At 40.3% G+C, this 25,411-nt stretch overlaps 1 protein-coding gene across 1 annotated transcript in view; it reads left to right on the top strand.

Annotated features, from left to right (window-relative positions):
* Nucleotides 1-1,976: 1,976 nt before the first annotated feature.
* The window catches only part of zgc:158260 (uncharacterized protein LOC571389 homolog), a 35,862-nt gene continuing 12,427 nt past the window's right edge, over nucleotides 1,977-25,411 (top strand). Inside the window, exons 1-4 of the mRNA XM_062544116.1 lie at nucleotides 1,977-2,124; nucleotides 7,812-8,187; nucleotides 9,040-9,191; nucleotides 23,693-23,855. Coding sequence (XP_062400100.1) covers nucleotides 2,060-2,124; nucleotides 7,812-8,187; nucleotides 9,040-9,191; nucleotides 23,693-23,855 — 756 coding nt within the window. The 5' untranslated portion in view covers nucleotides 1,977-2,059. The remainder of the gene's footprint in view (nucleotides 2,125-7,811; nucleotides 8,188-9,039; nucleotides 9,192-23,692; nucleotides 23,856-25,411) is intronic.

The raw sequence follows: 25,411 nt of genomic DNA, 5'->3' as shown, positions 1-25,411 counted from the left end.
TTGTTTTTCTGATGCTCCCTGGTGCCACAGGATTAAAAAACAAAAGATGACCTAGGCGGAAATGGCAGGAAAATGTGTGTGATTAAAGAGTCTCCCCTTTAAAATGATACCAAACATAACTAAATAAAATATTCCTATATGTCCAATATCATGATCAGATTTGTCAGTGTTCTGCTTGATTTATATGCATTTATACGCTTGATTTTTGCCACTTTTTCGGTAACGGTTTCCATAATTAGAGGCCCTGGCTCACAGTCTATTATTCCTTAAACTGAAGGTGGTGGGGGAATTTTTGGCAAAGGCTCGTGTTGTCTGTTTAAGTCAATACAAGGTTTAGTTAGGCGTTGTTTTACTTGTCATGGGCACACAAATTAAGGGGACATTATATGTATTATTTATACCACTGCTTGGTCAAATTTCCTATTGTGATGCGCTGTTTGGAACGTGCATTATTTTTCTAGGCCTATTTACCGCACGGCTATGAAGTAGTTCCCTACTTTTGGGCTTATTACACTTGAATATTAATTCACCAATGTCAATGTAACGGTAAAAACAACAACGTTGTATCTAAGACAGCGGCATAATAAACGAAAGTGATAGTAGCAGTGGTATAAGCGGGATAATCAACTCCGCGCCGTGCGTTTACAGGAAAATAATGCACTTATCGAAGTGTAAAGTCCCCTCCGACTGCGGCATCGGGTCCTTATTACCACTTCGAACGTGCATTATTTTCCTATAAACGCACGGCGCGTCGTTGATTATCCCTTACATATAGACATATCGGTAACACTTTACATTACAGATCGGTAATAAGTGGATAATGTTATGGTAACATGTATGTATTATGTATGCATGTATTATATAATGTGTGTGTGTATATATATATATATATATATATATATATATATATATATATATATATATATAATGTATGCAATTTAATGGTAATAATATTTTTAAACCACATATTACAAGTAATTATTGTGTAATTTCTAGACAATTGCTATGCAAACCATACAACAACAATGCAAATAACTTGGATTTAAGGGTAAAATAAAATGGTAATAACTGCTGTAAATATGTACTTACCGAAGCAATAAATATTTAGGATTTACTTATTGTAACATAATATGTGACCCGTTATCTGTTGTTATGATGAAATAAATTAGGTAATTTCACAATAACTATATGGTACCAGGGCTGTAAAATGTCACACACACACACACACACACACACACACACACACACACACACACACACACACACACGGGTAGCACCTGTTAGTTCATGTTGTTGGTGATGGTGTGTCGTTAGGCAACGTTGTGTTTCTCCCTTTTTACAGTCACACACACACACACACACACACACACACTTTACCTTTCTCCTCGGAACTGTTGGTGCCTTCATGTGCTATGGTAATTATGGTAAATTCCAAAAGCCGAGGTCAAAAATGCACATGAACACCATCTCATGTGGTATTTTCCACTGGGCAACTCGTAGAATATTTTGATGGACGAGTTGCCGAGATGAGATAACCTTTGACATTTTCAACATGGCGGAGAGCAACGGAAGAGTTGTGAATGATAGCATTGTTTACTACTAAACATTGTTTGCTAACTGTTAGCAGATGTTTTTTGCAGCCTATACAATGTTGTGTCATTGACAATTGTAATATAATGCTTTGACACTCAGTGTACATTTTTAAAAAGCTGTTATGGTTTGGTATTGCCTACCCAGAGCTATATGCTAGCTAGTGATGAGTGACAGGTAATTTACTCATTTCCTAACAGTACGTCAACAAAGCACTTGAACACAACACACTGGTAACTACCAGGTCACAAATGGAAAATACCATCTTTTCCATAGCACGTGAATGCAGCATGTCTCCACTCCAACTCGGATAGATGCAGAGCTTGAACGCAGCACACGATTCTTCATGTAGAAAACTTTGTGTTCGTGTTTGAAACCATGACAACAACTAAAACAGGCAATGCATCCAGTTAGCAATGTCAGTTAGTTAGCTACTATAACTAGAGTTACAAGACAAAATAAAAACAGAATGGCAGGCTATTTTAACATAATTTCCTCGAGGGAACGTACAGAAAACACTCCAATGTATCCTTGGTAAGAAAATACTTGCTTCTTATTACATACACAGTGGTGAATGCGCCCTAACGTAATGGGTGAACGTCGCAGCCAAATGTTGCGGAACTTTTGCACCCGCGTAGCAGCTATCTGACGGCCACCAATCGCCCTCTTATGTGTCACTTAACATTCATTTCTATACACACTAAGACGGAGTATTTGTAAAGAAACGGAAAATACCCACATCATAAGTGTATCTAAATTAGCTATGCACCAGAAATAACATTTTACCGTGACTCGAAGAGCTGTACAGCAGTGTATACGTAAAGGCTGCGTGTACAAACCGCTTTGAGCTTCAGTGGAATTTTGATCAGCGACGAGAATTCTCGGTGTAATCGTCGATGTACACCGTGTTCCAAATTATAATGCAAATTGGATTTATTTTTTTTCCCCAATTAAACTCATGGATGGTATTGTGTGTCAGGGCTCTTTAGATCATTGAAATCAATCTCAGACACCTGTGATAACTAGTTTGCCAGGTAAGCCCATCAAAGGAAAACTACTTAAAAAGTGTGTTCCACATTATTAAGCAAGCCACAGGTTTCAAGTAATATGGGAAAGAAAAAGGATCTCGCTGCTGCTGAAAAGCATGAAATTGTGCACTACCTTGGACAAGGTATGAAATCATTGGATATTTCCTGAAACCTGAAAATGCTCATGGTAGGCCTACTGTGAAGAAATCTGTTGCTGATTCATAGCACAGGCAGATTGGTGCAAAGGCATAATAAGGAGATTTCTGCCAGACAAATTCATAGGATTAAGAGAGCAACTGCTAAAAATGCCATTGCAAATGTAACCGGGTAGACTTCTGCGTTGTGTTGATTATTAATAAATGACTCAAAACGATCGTGGGATATACTGCTGAAGTTTTATTCTGCACACATGCACAGCAAAACATAGGCTACAGGTGAGTTCGTTTCAGAGTAGGCCTAGCTCCTCTTTCCATAAGGATTTAAAACAGGCAAAAGTAAACAATACAGTAAAATAAGAACAGGACATACCTGCACACATGCACAGCAAAACATACACATAGGTGAGTTTGTTTCCCAGTAGCTCCTGAAAAAGTTCACACAACTATTGTAATAGCTAATATGCTATATCACGTAGCTACTGTACACCGCTGTATTGCTAATTTGGTCATGTGGCTATACAGGTAAACAATGCATTTTAAAAGTACATTCCCCAAAATAACTCAAAAATAATAGGCCTATACATAAACTGAGTACAAACAATATAAAGTGAAGCAATCATATGGATGACAATATTTAATACTAATATTTATTAGATTGCGTATGAGACTGCAATCACTCAACCTACCTCTTTCCATAAGGATTTCAAACAGAAAAGAGGAAGGGGGAGACAGGGGATTAAGGCAAAGGGGGGAGAGAAGGGGCTACCAGAGACCCAGTGTGGAGAAATATGAAGAGATCAAAGCTGTACAGTAACTACACTAGATCTATTGGCAATTATAATATTCACTTGTAAGTGTATAGTCTAACCTGTTACACTCACCCCTTCAGATTGCACAAAGATCTACTAAAATCCATCAGGTATACAGGCTTTTAGCACTAAAAAAACTCCAGCATGAAAAGCTGCCTACCCCAGCAGGCTAAAAGAACACAGAGGTTGATCAAATCTCAGAATTCTCTATAGGAATCAGGGATGCCATTTACACCCCATAGAGACTAATGCCTCTCTACCACCAGGACAAAAATAATGCACGCTTTAGTGATATCCATAACAACCCATCATAAACCAGGTCAATGAACGGGACTGGAAATCAAACTCAAACATAAATGACATGTCTCTCAGGGACATCATCGCTAAGAACAGATTGAAGCTGAACCATGGACTCAACCTACACACAGGTCTTATGACCCGACCAAATCTAGAAGTGTGAGGTGAATGTAGTGTGTGTGGTTTGTGAAACAGGAATGTGTGGCTGTGTAGATGAACTAATGTAAGTATGACTAGAAACATCAGTCAGACCATGCTCAGGAGGGGAGTCAGAAGGAGACTGGACCAAACCAGGATCTTCAGTCAGGTCTTCTGCAGGCCCTGCAGTGACATCGGAGTGATGCTGTGAGACCCAGGAAGTACGGGCTCCACCATCTGCATCTAGGTGTAACTCCTAGGGGGAGTATTGAGTAAATGACAAGTTAAATCTAAATTTGGATATTAACCCCCAAGATGACCAGCAGGCTTTCCCAATAAAGGGAGATAAAAATGGAGAGAGAGGGACTGGAGTATTATCAAAATAAAGACAATGTTTATTGTATTTTTAAACAACATACACAATGAAACAGACAGTAGGCCTTCAGGGCAACAAATTCACAGTTGAGGGCAATAAATATCACAGCAAAAGTGTTTGGATGAATAGCACACGGTAAACTTGAAAAATGACTCAGTAAGCAAACACTCTACACTCTAAACACACTATAAATTGGAGGAAATTACCCTCAGCAAGCCAATGGCCACAACAAGGTCTCCCCCTATTGTCTCCCCCTCCCAGAATATTGCACTGACCCAATGGCCTAAATAAATAGCACATACTGTACAATAGACATACAAACATTGAACAGTAAGGACGGCCACTTAGCCAACAAGGTGGGCTCCCTGCCCACACGCTCTCTCACACACGCACTCAAAACACATAGTACTAAAATCAAAGCACAGGAAAAACGGTGGCTAAGGCAGATGACAGTCCTCCTGCAAGGAAAACATGCAATGTCATAAAAATACATAAATATCTGACCGAATCCGTTCGTCAGCGAACTGATTAAATTACTCTAGACTGCAATGGTCTACAATTTGGCTATAAACAATGGAACAGGGCAAGAAGCTAAGGTAGCATACGTGTATACATTACCAACCTGTAGAAACGCAGGCCGCAGTGCTGAGCCGGAAGACTATTGTGGTTTTCAACTGATCATGTTACTTGAACATTTACAGGCAAAACTACAATACAAACAGTATCGAATCAGCATAAGCACACGCACCTGGACAAGCACTCCGCAATAAACAAACATGAGGGAGAAAGGAAGCCGTGAACTTATATTCACTGCACAACAAACAGCACTCAGTTGACTCGTAATGACCACACTCTATGTAGGTGACTACTGTAAACAAAACGCAGATCAACGTGATTCATAAGGGCAACTGCCTATGGCTAAAGGGCTGAATGTATACGTAAAAGCAGGGAACTCACATTTTCGTTGGAACACACAGGCTCGCAGCCAGAAAGTTTATCAAGGCGAAAAGCTGGACGCAAACACACACTCCAGTGAAGGATCATGCAGGCACCAAGCCAGGCTATAAAACAATGCAGTGGTCCAAATCAGACCAGAAACATGCCAACCATTTTATTAGAAGGCTACAAGACGTTTAAGCATAAGGAACTTAACGTTCACTCGCACAACAAAGAGCTCCTGTGTACAGCCAAGTAACAAAAGGCACTAATGAGACACCGGAAGACGTGGCTATATTTAACAAGGCAGCGCCAAGTGGCACCCACCTGATCCAAACAAGGTGTAATTCCAATTGCATACGTCCTACCCACTACATAGGGAAGACAGAGCTTCATCCAATGGATGGACAGACATTGTATCACTGAGAGCTGCAGGCACAGAGTGAGGCTCATCCCCAACAGTATCAGCATTCACCTCGCCGTCCTCCACAGAGCTTCCATCTAGCTTCTCACTGAGAGGGAGAAAATTCACCTCCAGCAGCAGGTTACGATGTACCACTTTCTCATTTCCAAGGTCATCACAAATCCTGTAAATGTGGAGCGCCGGCTTGGCAGCGATGATTGTGTACATGGTGTCTCCCCACCTGTCTGCGAGCTTACGCTTCCCACGGCAGCCCTTTGGTCTTCTTGTTGTACTGACTTGACTGGTGTTTCTGCTCTGACTCTGTGTTTCTGGGCAACTGACATGGCAGACTTGAGATCTTTCCGTAGAGATTCCACAAAGGAGCCATAGTCACACACCGTGTCGTCTAGCAAAACACTACGGAACATGAAGTCCACTGGCAGCCTTGGGACACGGCCAAACATGAGATAGAACGGAGGAAAGACAGTCTCATGGGCTGTGCAGTTGTAAACAAATGTCATCGTCTGGACCATCTGAGGCCATTTGTGCTTCTGTCTAGGAGCCAAGGAGCGGAGCATGCCACTCAGACTCCTATTGAACCTCTCAGTCCCACCATTCCCCATAGGATGATAGGGAGTGGTGTGAGACTTTGAAACTCCAGCAGGGTGAAAAAGCTCTGCAATCAGCTCACTTTCAAAGCTCGTTCCCTGGTCCGAATGGATACACTCAGGGACACCATAGACTAAGTGCATATTAAACAAATACGCCTTATATGTACTATACATACTTAATACATACTTCAAGGAATATTTCGGTATTTTACGCTTTAAGACCGTTTTCTGTATTGCCTAGCATGAAAACGAGTGTTTGACACCGAAATCTCGACGATTGAGCCCGTTTGTGGAATTTGGCAGATTTAGAATGGAGCTTTAATATTGCTCCCTTTGTGAATGGTCTATTCTGTCCTCAAAACACCCCTAAACGTTCGTTTTTAAAGGTGTGCAGCTCACCGAGTGGTTACTGGTCTTCAACGATCTCCTATAGCAGCGAAATACAGCTTCTGTCATCTGTTATCAGGGATTTTCGAAATCCCGGACGTACTTTTTCAACCGTGTGTGCCTAATATAACACAACAGAATTTAAATTTCAATGCGAAACTTGCTATAGAAGATCGTTGAAGACCAGAAAAGGCCCCAGACCTCCAAGTGTTAATTTAGAGCCCTGATACCTACATGTTGTTACATTGTAATACTGAGTGATTTTACAAAACTTTGCCAATTTGCCTACATTTTTCATCAGAAGCAAAGGGCTGACCTAAGACCTGCTGGATGGGGTAAATCTGGTCATGATAGATTTAATATACAAACCATTCTTAGCTCCAGTCAAGGCCTCATTGTCCTCAGTGTACATAACAGCTGCACTGCTACACCTTTGTTACTCTTTGATACAGTGGAACAAACCTGTTAAGTGTACCAGTTAATTACTTGCATATTAAATCTATAATGACCAGATTTACCCCATCCAACAGGTCTCAGGTCAGCCCTTTGCCTCTGATGGAAAAAAATAGCAAAGTTTTGTAAAAGCACTTATTACAATGTAACAACTATATGTAGGTACCCACAAATACATAACGCAAGTACAATGCTAGTACATGCTAAATTTTGTTACACAGGTTGTACACTGTAACAGCGACACATTAAAATAGTGTTACCTAATTACCATTAGAATTAACTTAGCTTGGCTGTTAGCCTGGTCGGGACCAGGCTAGTTGCAGAGAATAAATTCCCATGGCAACTTCTGTGCCATCTCTTTTGTGAAACTAAATCAAGGCTAAATTCATCCAGGATAACCCAAAATACCGGCTTAATCCCTTATCTAGGTTTTGTGAAATATCCCTCGGGAGACACTGGGCCAGCCCTGGTCCTTTATGGAAACGGGCCATAGGAGACCTCTTCTTTGTCCTTCATGTGTCAAAGCAGATGACCACTCTGATTCTGATTCTAAAACATACAGTATCTAATGTCTAGTGTGCCCAGAAGTGATGACAACTGATTTGACTGATTTTTCATTACACAGGTATAAACAAAGGCTGTTTATCAAAAGTCTCAAAGATCCCCAAGACAAGCAAAAATTATCTGGGGCTCTTGATGGTCATCGTTGGCGCTTTTTGAACTCAAGGCTTGATGATTTCAGAGATGGATATCCTTTACATGTTGGGCAAGAAAGTTTTGTCTCAAATCAGTGTAAAACATCCCCAGTACTTTTTGGAAAGACTGTGATAACAGGTTCTTCAGTGAAGGTGAAGAGCAGGCTCTCAAAGGAGCAGGTTTGTTTTTCCAAGGAGAGCCCATTCAGACATAAACATCATGCACATGTGGATGCTGTGGAGGACAGGTTGACTCAGCATCCTCTTGCTCTCTATCCCCATCTGGAGAGTGGTATGGCTCCTGAGGTGGGTTGGATTGATTGGGAAATCATGCTTTTAATTAGGTGACTAACTACACATTTTGACCTTACACTGCAAAACTGCATATCTAACCAAGCGTTATTAATCCTGAAGGAGCATACCAATTTGCACACAAATGATCTTATTTGCTTATTTGATTTTCTTGTGCATACATAAACTTGGAACTATACTCTCATTCAGACAAAGCACTGCTACTAGGGAGGAGTGATTTTACCTCTGCAAATCCCAAGTAGATTTGCCTAAATGAAAATATAGTTTCAAGTACTGTATATATGCTTAGCTAATCGCTGTCATTGTCAATCAATGTAATTTTGATATTTATACACATTGTTAATCACAACATGTAACTAGGAAAATGTTGGGATTCTTTTGTCACCTGGAAAGCAGCCCGAATCTGAACCCGTCCACTTAAACTGTGGTTGGGAAATCCTGTCTGGACTCTATGCCCATATAGTATGGTCAGTTTAGGACAAATGCCTGCAAAAAAATGATAACATTTGAGCAATTTTTTTCTGTTAATTTAGGGCCTAATAAAGAAAAAGATGCAAGGAGCCCATAGAAATATTTAGACCTGAAATTCTGTATCTCAGCTCCTGAAGGTCACAGAGAGTTGTTTTTTGGCCGAAAAGATGCGGAAAAGCCACATTTGTATTAGCTTTATGAACAAACATAGGTCCTAAAACCATGCCTAAAACAGCTATTTGTAAAAAACTTACATATATACATGTACGTTTTACAATCACTTAACGTAATTGTTTGATATATCATTTAGACTAATTAACAAAGAGTACATTACAGTATAATTAACTTACATACATTTCATGTGTTTCATTTCAGTTATTTGATGAGGTGCTATTGGTATTGGACCCTGACATGTACTTAAAAAAGAGGTCAGCACTGAATTGTGAGAAACAGGAGCAAAAAGATGTCTATAACTCTGAGAAGATTCTACCACAAATGACAAAGGATGAGGGATCTGTGAAAGAAATGCAAGTATTATTTATTTTACTACACTTTTTTCATTGTAGTGGAACACACAATTTGTTGCTCTACTGCTGATCGCTCAATCATCATCAAATGCATTGAACATTTTGAGAATGTAGAGACATGCATTGCATTACACAAACAACAATCAAAGGGTACTGTATGTTCGAAATTTCATTCTGCCACCCTGAAATGGAGTGGGGTTCTGCAGTTTGAAAAGTACAAGCGTTCTCTTATCCCGTTTTTAACAAATAAACAAATGGTTTCTCATGGATCAAAGTTGGATCTCATGGATCTTATTTTACTCTAACTTTTAAATTGTTCTAGAATTGTTGAGAATTGTTTTTAAAAGGCTTTAAGAAGTCTACCATGTTTTAAGTTGCTTTGGCTGAAAAGCGCCAGTCAAATGTAGTGTTATGTAATATAATGTCAATGCAGTCTGGGAGGGACAGAAATACCTTAGAGCAAGCAGCAGCCCTCCTCTGAGGACTAAGCTAAGTATCTATTTTGTAAGTTAACCCTCTGGAGTCTAAATCCCCCCCTGGGGATTTGAAAAATTGTTCTAAACACATTTTTTGTCCTAGGAACATATACTGTAAGAGACACCATTAGAAACCTTTAATCAACTAGTTTCCAAACAGTGCCCTCCAAAAGTATTAGAACACATGCTTAAAGTTAAATATAAAATCATATTTTGGAAATTTATCTTAATGCCTTAAATGAAACAATGAGTAACTATTCAACCTTTAAGGACATTCATTTTCTTTGTGAATGAATAATGTATTGTAAATAAATAAATGTTTTCCTTAAAATACAGGGGGTCATATTGGAACTCCCATGTTAAATTCCCATAGGGGATTTTTATTTTTTATTTTTAAAGGCCAGTTATTTCATGGATCCAGGACACTATGCACCCTGATAAAGTCCCCTTGGCCTTTGGAATTCAAATAACCCCATGTCAACACTATACCCTTAACATACTAAGAGTAAAGCATGCTTTGAGTCAGTTATTAGCTGTTAGCTAATTAGATGGTTTCATTCTCATTGAGCTCAATGCAATTCAAACCAGCTAATGTAAAAAATCTCAAGGTGTAGCAGACTGCCTCAAAGTGCCTGAAAAGGCCCCGGACCTCCATGTGTTGAGTAGGGTTCAGACCAAAGATTCCCAACGAGATGAGACGAGACTACGACTCGACATGTTTAATGCTCTGCAACGGCTTGCAACTACGTGCAACTTCTAATTCACACCACTGCAACTCGGTCTCGTCGCGTCAGGAATCTTTGGTGTGAATTGGGCTTAAGAGTTCTGAGACATGGCACCTGGCTTGGCTAGATTATACCAGTTCACTTTGGGGAAAGCCTATTGATAGCCTATTAGTTATTTCTCTGTGACTATTTCAATGTTGCTGTCAATCACAATGAGTTCTTGCCACGTTCTGAGAGCGGTAGATAAAACAGTTTGTCCTGGTGCATCCCACTGCCCATTCACTCCCTGAGAAGCCCGGCTTTCCTGGAAATGCGATTTTGGAGCGTTTGGTGAATTTTGTGATCATCACCAAGTTACAATTTCACGGTCCACAAATAATTCCGCTACTTTTTAATATCATCCAAATTTAATGTTGATTTATTGCATATACTACTTACCACTTCAACATAGCCCCGAATGCCCAGGTCTAACGACGCCGCTGGCTGCTACAGGCACCAATTTTAGGAAAAGGCCTGATGACCGGTCTTTAGCTATTTTAGTAGGTTTATTACACACCCAGAGGAATACATTTGAGTTGTTATAGGCTCTGGATTATTATGGAGCATAATCGGAAAGTCATCATGCATCCTTACTCTAAATGCACCTGGATTGTTTTGCATTTTGACTTTCAGTCAAACAAAAGGCTATTTTCCAAGGCATATATTCCATTGTTTAACCCTTTGTTGATTGCCCCGAAGATTACATTTTTTCCACACTTGATGACCTCATGGCACAAAAAAACCTTACTGTGTGGCCATACTACATGGCAGAGATAGAATATACACACCAGTGTAATCAGAAGAAAGAGCACTGTTTCTATAAATATGCTCAAAATTAATCAGAAAAAAAGTTTTTCAGCATAAATCTTATTATTCTCTAATTTCTGTTGTAAATAGAGAAAAACTTAGACAGACTAGCAATGTTGTCCCCTACTCAAGGAAAAAACACAGAATCAATTTATCACTTTCTGCTCAAAAGTTATGGTCAATTCATTATGTCCTGTACGTTTGCAGAAAATTGTAGAATCTTTACAGAGTAGAATGTCTTCACTTCCCGATTTGACATTTGACCTCAAAATTCAGACAGAATGCTCAAAATAAGTTATTTTGGCCATACAGTATATCCATGAGACAGAGCTATATATGGTATGTTTCAATATACTTTAGGACAGGTACAGATGGTACGGGTTGAGAATGCTCCTTTCTTTCCCGCACATCGGGACTTTGTAATTAAAACTGCAACCGCAAGGGGGCAACATAGACCGCCCTAATAATATGAAGGTTCGGCTCATGGAAAAACCCGAGGACACCACGCTGGTGACAAGCGGAGAAAAGAGACATGACGCTCGGCATGTTAGATTGCAGTTGCAGAGTTTTCGAATGTTTACAGCCTACCTCACAGCTCTCTCACTCGACGTAGCCTATAACTCAGTCAGTCCAGCAGAGATGCCAGAGCAACGTTTTGGTCAATGGAGAGGGAGAGAAATGCTCCGCATATCCGTCTCATTTAATCATTAAAATGAAAGTGATGACTGGCGAAATTAATCAAACGCCGTTTCAATAAACCATTGTTGAAATGAATGAAAATGGTTTTAGAAAATCGCCTATAGGCCTATCAGAAGGAAATAGCCTTCAATTCAACCTGAAATACTCGAAAGGCAACCTTAGATTAATTCATGAATTCATTACGGTTACAAGACCGCATTTCCGTGAATAGGCTATTATTGTCAATGTCAAGGCGAAGACGAAAGAGATGGACAAGATGGACATTTTGGCTACATTTACATGCTAGGAATACTTAGAAATGTGTATAGGCTATTTTAAAACGGAGGCATGTTCATTTTAACCAGCGACGCTGGGTAGCCTACATGTACCCTGCACTTGTTATCACAGATTTTGTCTCCGCCACTTTTGACGACTGAAAATAAAATGTGTTTAACAGAAATCTCTTTAATACATGCCTATGCTTATCACTTTACTTATAACCGTAGGCTACATGCATGGAGAAGATCGCGCATTTTGTAACATTGTAACAATGGATGGTCAGATAAGCGATAGGGCAGTGAGGGTGATTCATTGTAACCATCGACTAGCAGGCCTAGCTCCGCAAAATAAGTTTCTAGCAACGTATGTATCGTATGCATGTTCATGTTGATTCAGAGATAGGCATAGACTACCATAGGCTGCTGGGCGTCAAGCTATATGACAGCATTTTATCATGTGGTGAATTAATAACTAACGTCAGTTTAACATGTCAGAACTTTTGATTGGCGTTTCAAGTGGATGGAGCGAATAAAGCATAGTGGTAATTACATTCGAGCTGTGGCGCATCTGGTTGAAGCTTGTGTATCGTAAGCCAGCGACCGGGGTTCGAAACTCATTCGAAGAAGCTCTCCGGGACCCATCAAGACAAAAGTCCTCGTTTTATTAAAAAAAAAAAGAAAGATTTTCTGTTTTGCGATTTTTTTTATGTTTGCTATGTCTGCTGAAAAGAAAAGTTAATATGTGAATTCGTGGTTCAGCGCACACTCACACACATTTTTACATTGACATAGTGTCGGGCTCAAGTGTCGTCCTCATTGCCGCATATAGGTAGGCTATAATGTAGTGAACTGGTTAGACGAGTGTGGGGGAGGGGGAATGATCGCACAAGACAATTAGCCCTTTTCACGGTGATGTCAGACGAAGCGTTGCTGGGTGTCCTCCGGCATGTCCAGCCGCCCAATACTACAGAAGAAGAAGAAGAAGTATTAATGGGTTTCATCAGGTCCCTTTCCACAGGTGTATACAGTCAAGCACCATGCAGTCTGCATTGATAATCAAGGTGCTTGATTGTATACACCTGTGGAAAGGGACCTGATGAAACCCATGAATACTTCTTCTTCTTCTTCTGTAGTATTGGGCGGCTGGACATGCCGGAGGACACCCAGCAACGCTTCGTCTGACATCACGTGAAAAGGGCTAATTGCTCTTCATGAAATGGATCTCACAGACGGCTGTCGATTTTTAAATGTAGCCTACTACACTTGCGAAATCGGACGTGGCACATAGCCTAATTATTAGGCTACTGGATTTAATATAGCAAATCCATAGACTTTGTTCATCCTATATATACAATAAGTATACAATCCGACAATCCAAAACGATAACGAGATCTCCCAGAAACGAAAAACAAGTTTGGTGAGTAGCCTAGTCCTTCCAACAACAGCTTTTGCATTTGATAGATAAAAGGCATCCTGTCCTGCTGTATTCCAATGACAAAAAAAACATCCACAAGGTCACGTTAAATGCAGCATGCATGAATCTCTCCACCCCCCCCCCCTCTCTCTCTCTCTCTCTCTCTCTCTCTCTCTATATATATATATATATATATATATATATATATATATATATATATAGAGCTGGCTTGTGCGTTATAAACTTTGTTAAGCCAGCTCCATACATAGCTGCCGCGCGCTCTCCCCGGCAACCATTTAAGCTAAGGGCAAACCCATTAATCATCAGTTCATCAATCATTGTCAGTAAGGATAGGTCATATTACCAAATGGCGAACTTCGAAAATTATTTAGGATATAGAGCCGTGTCCATTACGCACTACAGTTATTTTTTAGGCTATTGTTTTATTTGAGTGTTTTTGTCTACCATGGCAAACATAGTTGAAACGTTCGCTCTAAACTTATGTATTTCCAATCGGCTTTCACAATCAGCTACAGCTGCGCTGATGATCACCATGAAAACTTGCAATGTCTATACAGAACTGCTTTTACTTCCCCGAGTCGCGAACGCAACATGCATAACAATATACCGATATTTAGCAAACACATGTATTTCCAGCTCTCAAAACCGATGAGGTCCAGATCTCAGTGGCCTTATAGCTGCCTACAGCCATGCATAGTAAGCCTAATGATAGCCTTGCCAAATAAGTCATCAGTCACACACCCCTAATCGCGGGGTTGACCTGTTCCTTTCACACTGAGCCCCGATGAAAACAACCTCCTTGGCGGAGATAATAATTAGGCCTATCAAATTAAAAGCACACTACGACAGGTATACTTGTGTGATCACGCAACACAAGAGAGCATTTAGCGATGGGACAGTTGTGAATGAGTGCTTAACACCCTGGAGTCTAAATACCCCCCGGGGGATTTGAAAAACTGTTCCAAACACACATGTCAATCTCTGCTTTTATCATATTATAGAAACACCATTAGAAACCTTTAATCAACTCGTTTTCAAATATATAGCCTATGTTTTAAGAGAATATGGCAATGATAATGGCACTTTCTAAAAACAATAAATTCTTAGGATTTGTCCTCTCACCTGCAGCAGGCCCATTCAAAAGCCCATCCACCTAATTTGCATTTAGTCTGGAAAAAGTAGCAGGCTAGCCTACTTTATGAGTTTTTTTGACCCCTCTAATAAATTGCCTGATAGGCCTACTACGATATGGAGTAAGGGCTGCCTAACTGTTCCCCCTAAGAGTTTTTTCATAAGATAAAATGTTTACGCTATTTAAGTTTAGGATTAGGTAGACAAGACAACCTCGGAAAAGTTCTTCAGATAAACATTTTTTTATTGAATTAAAGGAAAGAAAATGTATCGCCGGGGTTTCGGGGCTTGCGAAGGCATTCGTTGATCTTATCGATGCAGTCCTTGTGGCCACTTCTCCCCATTGTAGGAAACTTTCTGTTTAGTGTTGACAACACAAAGGCCTTCACGTTGTGTGGCAGTGCTTGCTTGCGCCGTTCTGAGCTGTCCCTGAGTTATAGTCTATATGAGTAAGCGCTTATGCTCTAACCGCATAATAATAGAAGCACCTGCATTCCACAGCAGTGCTTATGGCAAGGCTATTAACACCTGTCACTGAGCTATGGACAAGCAGTTATGCTCGAAAATATCATAATAACAGACACACCTAATTGTATGGCTCTATGTTTTAACACATCAAATTAGCAAGCATTTCCTCCCGATAGCAGCAACGTTTGCTTTCTTTTTCTGTCGGTACGCGGTTGCTTTGTCAATTGCCCAGCAAATTATCAGATGAAGCACCAGACCGGACCTAATTTCACTCCATGTCTCGCGGACCAGCAGCAGTCTCCACGTTTCGCGGCCCATAGTTTGAGAAACGCTGCATTAAAGTGTCATTAGGTTGTATAGTGTTTTCTTTGTGTGTTTTTCATTGTAGTGTGTGTGCATTCAGTAGTTCCTTAAAATACGGAACAAAGAGCGTCCCGTATCTGTTCAATACGGAAGAAGACTTTAAGTATTATATATTTCTTATAACGAAACGCGAAGAAAAAATACGAGGACTGACCATCTCGTTTCTCCGCGTTTCCCCCAATACCATGGCGACAAAGAGAAATAAATATGATTTGACATTTAAGCTGATTGTTGACAAATTTGCCACACAATTCGGCAGAAGCAGCGGATGGTTCATTGAAACGTCGTTTGAATAATTTCGCCAGTCATCACCTTCATTGTAATGATTAAATGAGATTAAGGAGTCGACTATTGACGGATATGCGGTCTTCATCATTAAATACAGTTGAAACTTTCTGCCACCTGGTGGTTGTTTGGGTACATTGCCTTAGCCTCGAAAAAAATCGGCTTGACGGCCTGCGGGATCTCTTCGGGAGTCCCGCGGGAGAAGGTGCATTCTCAACCCGTACCCACTGTAATATAAATCATTATGGAAAAGAAAATGTTCAACTTTTAGTGACCCATGAAAAGTTACACCTAAATAACCCAAATATGTACATTTTAAACACCCAACATCTATTTTGATTGTATTTAGTTGATTTATTTGCAATCATAAATTATGACAAATCATATTGCTTCAATCATTTTATATAGATGTGGTAACTCTCAATAAACATAAGCCGCAATGGACAAAAAGTCAACCATCAACAAAAAAAGTGCGGTAACACTTTATTTTAATGTGTCGCTGTTACAGTGTACCTAATTAGGTACAGTGGTACAACCTGTGTAACAACATATACTATCAGGTACTATCATTGTACTTGCATTATGTATTTGTGGTTACTTACATATAGTTGTTACATTGTAATACTGAGTGCTTTTACAAAAAAAAAATTAGGCAAATTGGCAAAGTTTTGTAAAAGCACTCAGTATTACAATGTAACAACTATATGTAGGTACCCATAAATGCATAATGCAAGTACAATGATAGTACCTGATAGTACATGTTGTTACACAGGTTGTACTACTGTACCTAATTAGGTAGGCACACTGTAACAGCGACATATTAAAATAAAGTGTTACCAAAAGTGCTTCTTATTTAAAGGGATAATCCGGAGTGAAATGCACTTTAGATCAATTTTTCGGACTATTGGGAGTACATACGTTGAGTTGACACCAAAATCATGTCATTCGGATGTATTTTGAGAAAGTTCGAGTTCACCGTTTTTAGCCAAAACTCGTTAGCCTGTAAGTGACCGGGGCAGGTCCTTTCGCCACTACAAAACGCTATTTTTATACCTCTTCTACTGTTCCAAACAACACTACACTTACGTGGTAGTGAGTAGAGGGTCCCTAAAGCCAAACCGAAGTATCCCCACGTCTTTATGTGGTCGGATAGAGAGTCCAGAATGAATTTAATCGAGTCAGTACCTTCCGGAAATGTCGCCGCGGCAGCTGCGCAACGCTTCAACAACACTTTACTAACATTTCCGGAAAGGTACTGACTCGATTAAATTCATTCTGGACTCTCTATCCGACCACATAAAGACGTGGGGATACTTCGGTTTGGCTTTAGGGACCCTCTACTCACTACCACGTAAGTGTAGTGTTGTTTGGAACAGTAGAAGAGGTATAAAAATAGCGTTTTGTAGTGGCGAAAGGACCTGCCCCGGTCACTTACAGGCTAACGAGTTTTGGCTAAAAACGGTGAACTCGAACTTTCTCAAAATACATCCGAATGACATGATTTTGGTGTCAACTCAACGTATGTACTCCCAATAGTCCGAAAAATTGATCTAAAGTGCATTTCACTCCGGATTATCCCTTTAAGATGAAAAAGCATGTTATGAACAGTCAATCAATAAAATCTAAAAAAATGTCTTATTTATGATCAACAATAAATGTAAATTCATTGGTAAGTGCATTTCCAATAAACAATCAATAGTGAATGAACACTCAATGTCAGATCAATGGTAATGGAAAGTGCCTCCTGCTTTCATATGCAATAAACAATAATCTCTTGTCAATCACTATAAGCAGTATCCAAGGAATGTGATCAGTGACAAATACCCCAGGGTTTTGTACAGAAGCATAAACTATGTTTTGATTTCACCATTCTTTCATCCACAGCAACATGCTGGAATGGTTGGTAAAGTGCTTTACACGTCACCTTGAAAGTCTCTAACAGGCCAGTGATTTTACACAGTTTATCAAGCTCAACTTCAGCACCAGGATCTACAACATGGAGCATTGGCATCAGTGTTTTGAACCGGTCTCTTGACATTATGCTGCGTGCCCACAGGCCATGGTACATGGTTTTGGTGCTCCAGTATCTGTAAAAAGAACTAACTGGGACAAAGCCACAAAACATTACAAGGGCCATCAGTCGTGCCAATTCATCTGGACTGGTTTCTTTCCATGTACCATCTGTGCCACCATAATAGGGCTTTCTGAGGATTTCCTCCCAGGCATAAGCATTTGTGTAGGTGAATTTGTAGCAGGAGGGCATCTGTAAAAAAAAGTTTAAAAAAATCTATGGCTTTGGTCATGGTACCTCGTGTTACTTGTACATCTAGGTGAACACCAGGCTGGCGTACAGGACGGAAAGATGGCAACTGGTTGAGCATGTCTTGATCATCATAGCTATATGTCTGGACAACAGGTTGATTCACCGGATGTGCAGCTCTCCCTCGTCCTCTCCCTGCGCGCGGTCGCTCTGGCATTCCTTCTGGTCCTTTCAGGTTCAAGGCTCAGGGTCACCCTCCTGAGTCTGTGGCAGAACCAGGAGAATGTTGAGTTCTAAAAGTTGAGATAAAAAAAACAATGCAAGTTGTTCACAACCTAGAGAAGGTTGTAGCAGAAAGTTTGCTTACTTACTAAATGTCATTAGGCTATTTTCTGTCTAGAAGTTGAGAAAAAAAAGCAAGTTCAAAACCTAGGTCAAAGCTACTTTCAGTCAAAGAAGGTTGCTACTTACTAGGCATGCCATTATTTTCTTATATGACATTACTTTCTTATAGGGAGCAAAAATAGACATTTCTGGAACTAAACAGAATGAGTAACACTGATATTTATTTATTCCTTCAATCCTATATACAGCTCTTCATCCAGACATGCCCAATAGAATATGCTAACAACGCTACAATGTTGGCAAAGGGCGAATTTACCCGCGATCAAAAACTAGAAATGTGCATGTCCGAGGACCTGCAAAAGTGGGCCAGAGCCCCTTTAGGGAGAGCCGGTCCACTTCCTATTAACTCCATTGTACCGGATTGTTCCTGCAATCTGTTGAAATTCCGCTAGGGGCGCTGCCGAGCAAGTGATAAATGAATTGTGGTCTATGGAGCTAGGCGGCTAAAACTCGTTTTTTTCACAGTTGACAACTTCATTTCTTAATGTACATTGTCGTAGTAGCTACCTGAGTATAGGTTTTCCACTGGAAATGAAATAAAAAGTCACTCATGTCCTTTCTGCTTTTCATAGGATGGGCCGCTTTCCGTGTAACATGCTAGCATTTAGCTCATGGATGCTGATTGGTCAGCGAGAAATCGTGACCGATTACGACGACGTCGTGAAGCTGAACCTTCTTTTAGGTCTATGGCCGTAAAGTGGTTCGCTTTTGTGTCACGTGACATGAAAACTTTGAAAGGGTTTTTAGGAATAACAACACATAAAGAAAATTGCATTGGTCAGCTAATTGTCAAGTCAAGTTATCCTGCATCGCATACATTAATGCAATTTCAGGAGAAAAAATGATATAAAGACAAATGTGGTACTGGGGGGTTCAGCTCCATTGCCACCCATTCATTCATCACTTGCTCGCGATCGCCCTCTAGTTGCAGTACCATGCGGAAGTATTTCGCTAGTGGTCCTTCTCCCCTTATTAGACATTCTCTGAGTGGGCTTACAAAAACGCTAACTATGCTAACAATGCTAACTAGGCTAACGTTAACCAGGTTGATTAGCTAACTTAGCTGATGATTTCTAGCATTTAAGCTAAAAATGCTAACTATGCTAACCATGCTTACTATGCTAACCAGGGCCCGTATTCACAAAGCATCTTATCTTACCACTAAGAGTACTCCTAAATCGCGCTAGAAGATTTTAGTTAGGAGTTTTCCCCTAAAAGTTATTCACAAAGCCTTTCAGACCTACTTTTAGTAAGGAGAAACGCCCACTCCTAAACTAAAAGTGAGTCTTCGTTGCTATGGTTGACGTCATTACTCATGCACGAGCTTGATGAAAGTGACCACCTTGATTGGCTGGTGATTATAACGCGGGAATGATGGCAAACCTCCCCTACAATGACGAGTTGAGTGACAGGTGTTAGGTCTTAGCTGGTGAGAATGCGTGCGCTATGTCGGACTGTGAAGGATGGAAGATGATGAATAAATAGGCATAGCCTTAATGAATAAAGAGTAAAGCAAGCCTAGGCTTAATGAAACACTATGGACTGGAGCAGTATCTTTGCAACATGTTTTAAATTAATCTGCATGAAAACACGTAGCCTATATTTGCAAAGAGGAGAAGCGATTTAATTTAATTAGGCACAATGAGACGTTACATTTAGTTTACATGCAATGGTGGTTTTGGTTGTCGGTGGCATTATTGCATTTGCATCCTTAGTTGCAATGCACATTTATTCCCTTGCATGACAGCGAGCTCCTGCACCGCACGGTCATTTCAAAACATCGCGACGTGAAATGCCACTAAAAGCGGGTTGTGAATAGGTCTTAGTGAGTTAGAAGTCCTCTCGAGTTCTTTTACACTGTCCTAGACTTAGGAGCTACTTTTAGGCTTAAAATGCTTTGTGAATAACTTTTAGTGAAAAAAATTAGGAGTCATTAAGTTAGGAGTGACACGCAAATTATTTTTAGGAGTTCCTCCCCAAATTCGCCAGTTAGGAGCTACTTTTAGCCCTAAAATTCTTTGTGAATACGGGCCCAGGTTGATTAGCTAACTTAGCTGATGATTTCTAACATTTATGCTAAACATGCTAGCCATGCTAACTATGCTAACAATGCCAACCTAGCTAATGACTTCTATTATGTCAACAATGCTTAAAAACCACAGGCTGGAAAAAAAAGACAAGAAAAAAGAATTCCCCCATTCATTTCAATGGGACTGAAAACCGGCGAAAAACGGGAATACCGGAAAAACAACAACCGGCAGCCATCCGACATTAACAAGCAAGCTACACCGGAACGGGCCTCATTTTTATTATTAGGGCCCGAGCACCGAGGTGCGGCCACTGAAGTGGCTGCACCGTAGGTGCAATTAGGGCCCGAGCACCGAGGTGCGGCCACTGAAGTGGCTGCACCGTAGGTGCAAGGCCCTATTGTTTTTGCTCAGATTAAATTTCTTCTGGGCCACGTTTTGCCTTTTTTCACCAACTAGGCATGCTCTAAAACTCTTGAAATTTGGCAGCTATGTGTGGAATTGGTAACGCTACTCTGCGACAGAGCTCTGGCCAAGGGTGTGGCTCAGGGACTCTATAGCGCCACCTAGCACGTTGTCTGTTTTGGTTGACACATACATTCACGAAAATGGCCCAGATTTGGTGGGCATATGTGTTGTATGAATCTGAACAAGTTTTACATTTAAACTATATAGTGAATCTTAGAAGAATTTGAGTTATGATTATGAATATAATTTTTGCACATCACGTATTTTGAAACACTTCTCCTAGACGGTTTATCGACCAGATTTTTAGATTTTAGTATATTGAAATGACGAAGGTTTGAATTATGGCGTCTGATTAAGAAACAGGAAGTTGGTGTTATAGGCAGAAAAAAGGTAATAAATTGGATGTTATTTGGCAGCTACATGTGGAATTGCTTCTGCTAGTCAGAGACACAGCTCTGGCCTAAGGTGTGGCTTCGGGACTCTATAGCGCTTATCTGTTGTGGTTGACACAAACAGTCACGAAAATGAACCAAATTTGGTGAACTTGTGTGTTATTGCTATCGCTAGTCAGAGACAGAGTTCTAGCCTTAGGGTGTGGCTTAGGGACTCTATAGCGCCACCTAGCGTGGTGTCTGTTGTGGTTGAAACATACATTCACAAAAATTAATCAAATGTGGTAGGCTTGTGTGTTATTGCTACCGCTAGTCAAAGACAGAGCTCTGGCCTAGGGTGTGGCTTAGGGACTCTATAGCGCCACCTAGCAGATTGTCTGTTGTGGTTGACTCATTCATTCACGAAAATGAACCAAATTTGGTGGTTTTGTGTGTTATTGCTGCCGCTACTGAAAGATAGAGCTCTGGCCTAGGGTGTGGCTTAAGGACTCTACAGCGCCACCTATGGCTCATTTCCACTACGGTCCTGGGCCGGCCCCAGGCTTTACCCCGGTCTTAAACACCGGTGTCTAGCCCCAGTGTTGTATTTCCACTACTGAGTTAAAGAGACCCTATGCAACTTTTTCATAGTCATAAAATCGCTTAGAAATCGTTGTTTTGCTTGACTGACCAGTTTTATCGAAAGCAGTCACATTTCCTCCCGCCCCTAGTGTCCCTATCCGCTATTACAACCTTGCAACTTTCTGATAAACGATCGTCTGCTGTTTACATCTGGAAGTCAGAGACGCGAAAGGAACAAGAAGAACCACGCTTGCAATTTATATATTTATATATAGCCTATATATGTATAAATATACACGCTAAAGCTGTCGGGGAAGCTCTGCAGAGAAATATGCAAGCATAAAACGAGCGAAAACGGAAAACGAAACCGAAACCAGAGATGAAATCGCCAATCCTGCATTATTCCTCTTTAAACACCGGGGTTTTACGTGAACTTGGAATGTTTACTATACAAACGTAATAGCCTACTTTAATTTCCCGGAAGAGATGCATATCGCCGCCTTTCATAGCAGAAGTAACCTCCGACATTAGTGCTGAAACTAAAACGTAGCCTACGCCTACATAGGCCAATATTAACGGTTGGCTAAATGGTTCTGCATAAAGGCTGACTGTAGCAGCCCCTCACTCGGACGTTGGAGAACTAGCTGCTATTGTCATCATTTATGTGTTGACAACACATATCGGCCACCTTAGCAGCTGAAAAACGCACTTGAGGATACTTATTGTCTGACATGTTCATTCATTTTACTGCTGCGAATGAGCTGAACGCGGAAGTTTCGTAGGCGGGGCGATCACAAGATGTGAAATGACATAAAACTCAGCCAATAGGCTATCAAAACGAACTAAACTACTTGACAGTGATTGGCTAGCTGTTGACAACGTATCTACATCGTTTTTTTCATCATTCATACAGGGAAGTGAACTACTGACCATCTGTGTACATCTGAATGGTTGGACATTCCTATTTTATATCTATATATACAGTCATTGGTGTAGACAATTATGCATTCTTCAGAGGTTACTATCATAAAATAAACAAACAGACAAACAAAAAACTAAATTCTCCTGGATACTGGACTTCCCCGTTGACTAAGATGTGGCATGATCAGGTTGGCTAAAACAAAAAAGACAGCAATGCTGCTTTGCGATTGCGAAGTTTTTGACGTTTTGTCTTCCACATTCATGAAAGGGTTGGTATGAATGTTGAGTCATGTTTCATGAAACAGTCATGAATGCTTCATGTGCAGTTCATGACAGCTGTTATGAATGTGTTATGAACAAACCCGTCAAGTAAAGTGTTACCGATAGGGTTAATATAGTCTCGTCTCAGAAACAGTGGTTTTGGCATTTTTATGTATTTATTGTCACTTAATAAACACATTTTCCCTGATTTGAGTGGATCACTATTAGGCTACAGCACATTTATTTGGCCCTGCCAAATTTCACTACTGCTGGTCCCTGTTCATGAGTCACGAGTTCACAGCATACTGATCAATACACAAAACACATCAAGACACTAACCCAAGACATGTTTTTATAAAGATTCTTGAATCCTTGTATCAGGAAGATAGAGCCCTCTGAATCTATGGACTCCAGTTATTTTATGGACACCAGTTTTCATAATCATGTATCATGTTTATTATGAACTTTACCTTAATAACTCTATTTGTACCTTACTGTGCATTGTATACTTTTACATGCAGATCACAGGGACCAAACCAAATGAACCCCTATGAATTAAAAGATACAAAAACATCTTGGGATAAAGAGGACCAGAGAGTCGGTGTTAAAGGTCTACGTTCACCATCTCAAGATGAGGACATCAAGAAAGTGACCAAACACTTCTGTGACTGGGTTAAATCTCTTGTAAGTGTCTAGTCTAGTAGTGGATATGTTTTAGTGTTTCCCTAACATGCTCGTAGCGTGGACGGGCGTGCACTGCTCTTAAGATGCATTTAAGGGGAGCTGTCCACGTTAAAAGTTCTGAAATATTCCCTAATTTGATGGTGATGTCAGATGACTGCACGTCACAGGTAGGCCTACGTCTGAACTTCGGATCAATACATTAATTAACATCAATACGAAAATAGAAAACATCTGCATGTAAGCATCCCAAGTAGGCTATATACCACACACAGGCATACATCATTGTTACCTCCACCAAGGAGGTTATGTTTTCATCGGGGACCGTTTGTTTGCCTGTTTGTCTATCTGTTTGTTAGCAAGATAACTCAAAAAGTAGTGGATGGATTTCGATGAAATTCTCAGGGAAGGTCTGAAATGACCCAATGAAGAAACGATTACATTTTGGGAGTGATCCGTTGATCCGACTGGATACAGGAAGCATTTATTTTTTTCGCTTGGCGGTGTAATGGCATGGTATGGCCACGTAGTGGCGCTCTGAATAGTTTAGGTTAAAATGTATGACAACCAAGGAAAAAGTAGGCTAAGCTAATAATAAAAGTTATCCGTTCCACTTCGAGCTAAGCTCGTGGCTCGTGGATAAAAACATTTGCACGCTTTAGAATGGCAGAAGCCAAACTAAAGGACTATAAAGAGGTAAAGCAGGCTTTTCATGGACATTTATCAGAGTGCATAACGCTATTTATGAGTTGTATCATGATAGCTTACTTAGAGGAACAATACAGGCGGAGGTCTAAGCTCTCTACGTGCTTTTCTAGTTATTATTTAACATTAAATTGTTGCCCCATTTTTTTTTTTTCAGAAGATGTTAGACTTCGGCTAGTCCTACACCGTCATGCCAGTTCTTTGCTACTTGTGAGAGCACGATGTGCTGCCTGTGCAATAATGTTTCGAGGTGTCACTTATGCAGACGTTTGAAGAAAGAGGTCGAGTAAGAAAATGAGGAAATGTGAAGGCTTAAAGAGACCCTATGCAACTTTTTCATAGTCATAAAATCGCTTAGAAATCGTTGTTGTCCTTGACTGACCAGTTTTATCGAAAACAGTAATATTTCCTCCCGCCCCCAGTGTCCCTATTCGCTATTGCAACCTTGCAGTTTGTTCAGGAGACGATCGTTCCCTATTTACATCTGGAAGGCTGAGACGCATAAAGAACAAGAAGAACCACGCTTGCAATTTATATATTTATATATAGCCTATATATGAAGGGTTCAGATGCAAAAGCCTCTAAATCCGTCTGACCACTTTTCTTTTAAATGAGCATTTTGTATCAGGCTCCTATAGGGTTTCGCCTACAAATTAATATTTCAGACCAGGAAGAAAATGGTATTTAGTGAGGTTTGAAGCTAAATTATTGAAGTAACTTACACTATATGTGAAGAGCATTCACTCACCATCATTATCTCATTTTTGACAAAAAGTGGATTTAGAGGCTTTTGCATCTGAACTCTTCATATGTATAAATATACACGCTAAAGCTGTCGGGGAAGCTCTGCAGAG

The sequence above is a fragment of the Sardina pilchardus genome, chromosome 8 (assembly GCF_963854185.1).
Source record: "Sardina pilchardus chromosome 8, fSarPil1.1, whole genome shotgun sequence".
In the NCBI taxonomy this organism is placed as follows: domain Eukaryota; kingdom Metazoa; phylum Chordata; class Actinopteri; order Clupeiformes; family Clupeidae; genus Sardina; species Sardina pilchardus.
This window is presented reverse-complemented; position numbering and strand designations above follow the sequence as displayed.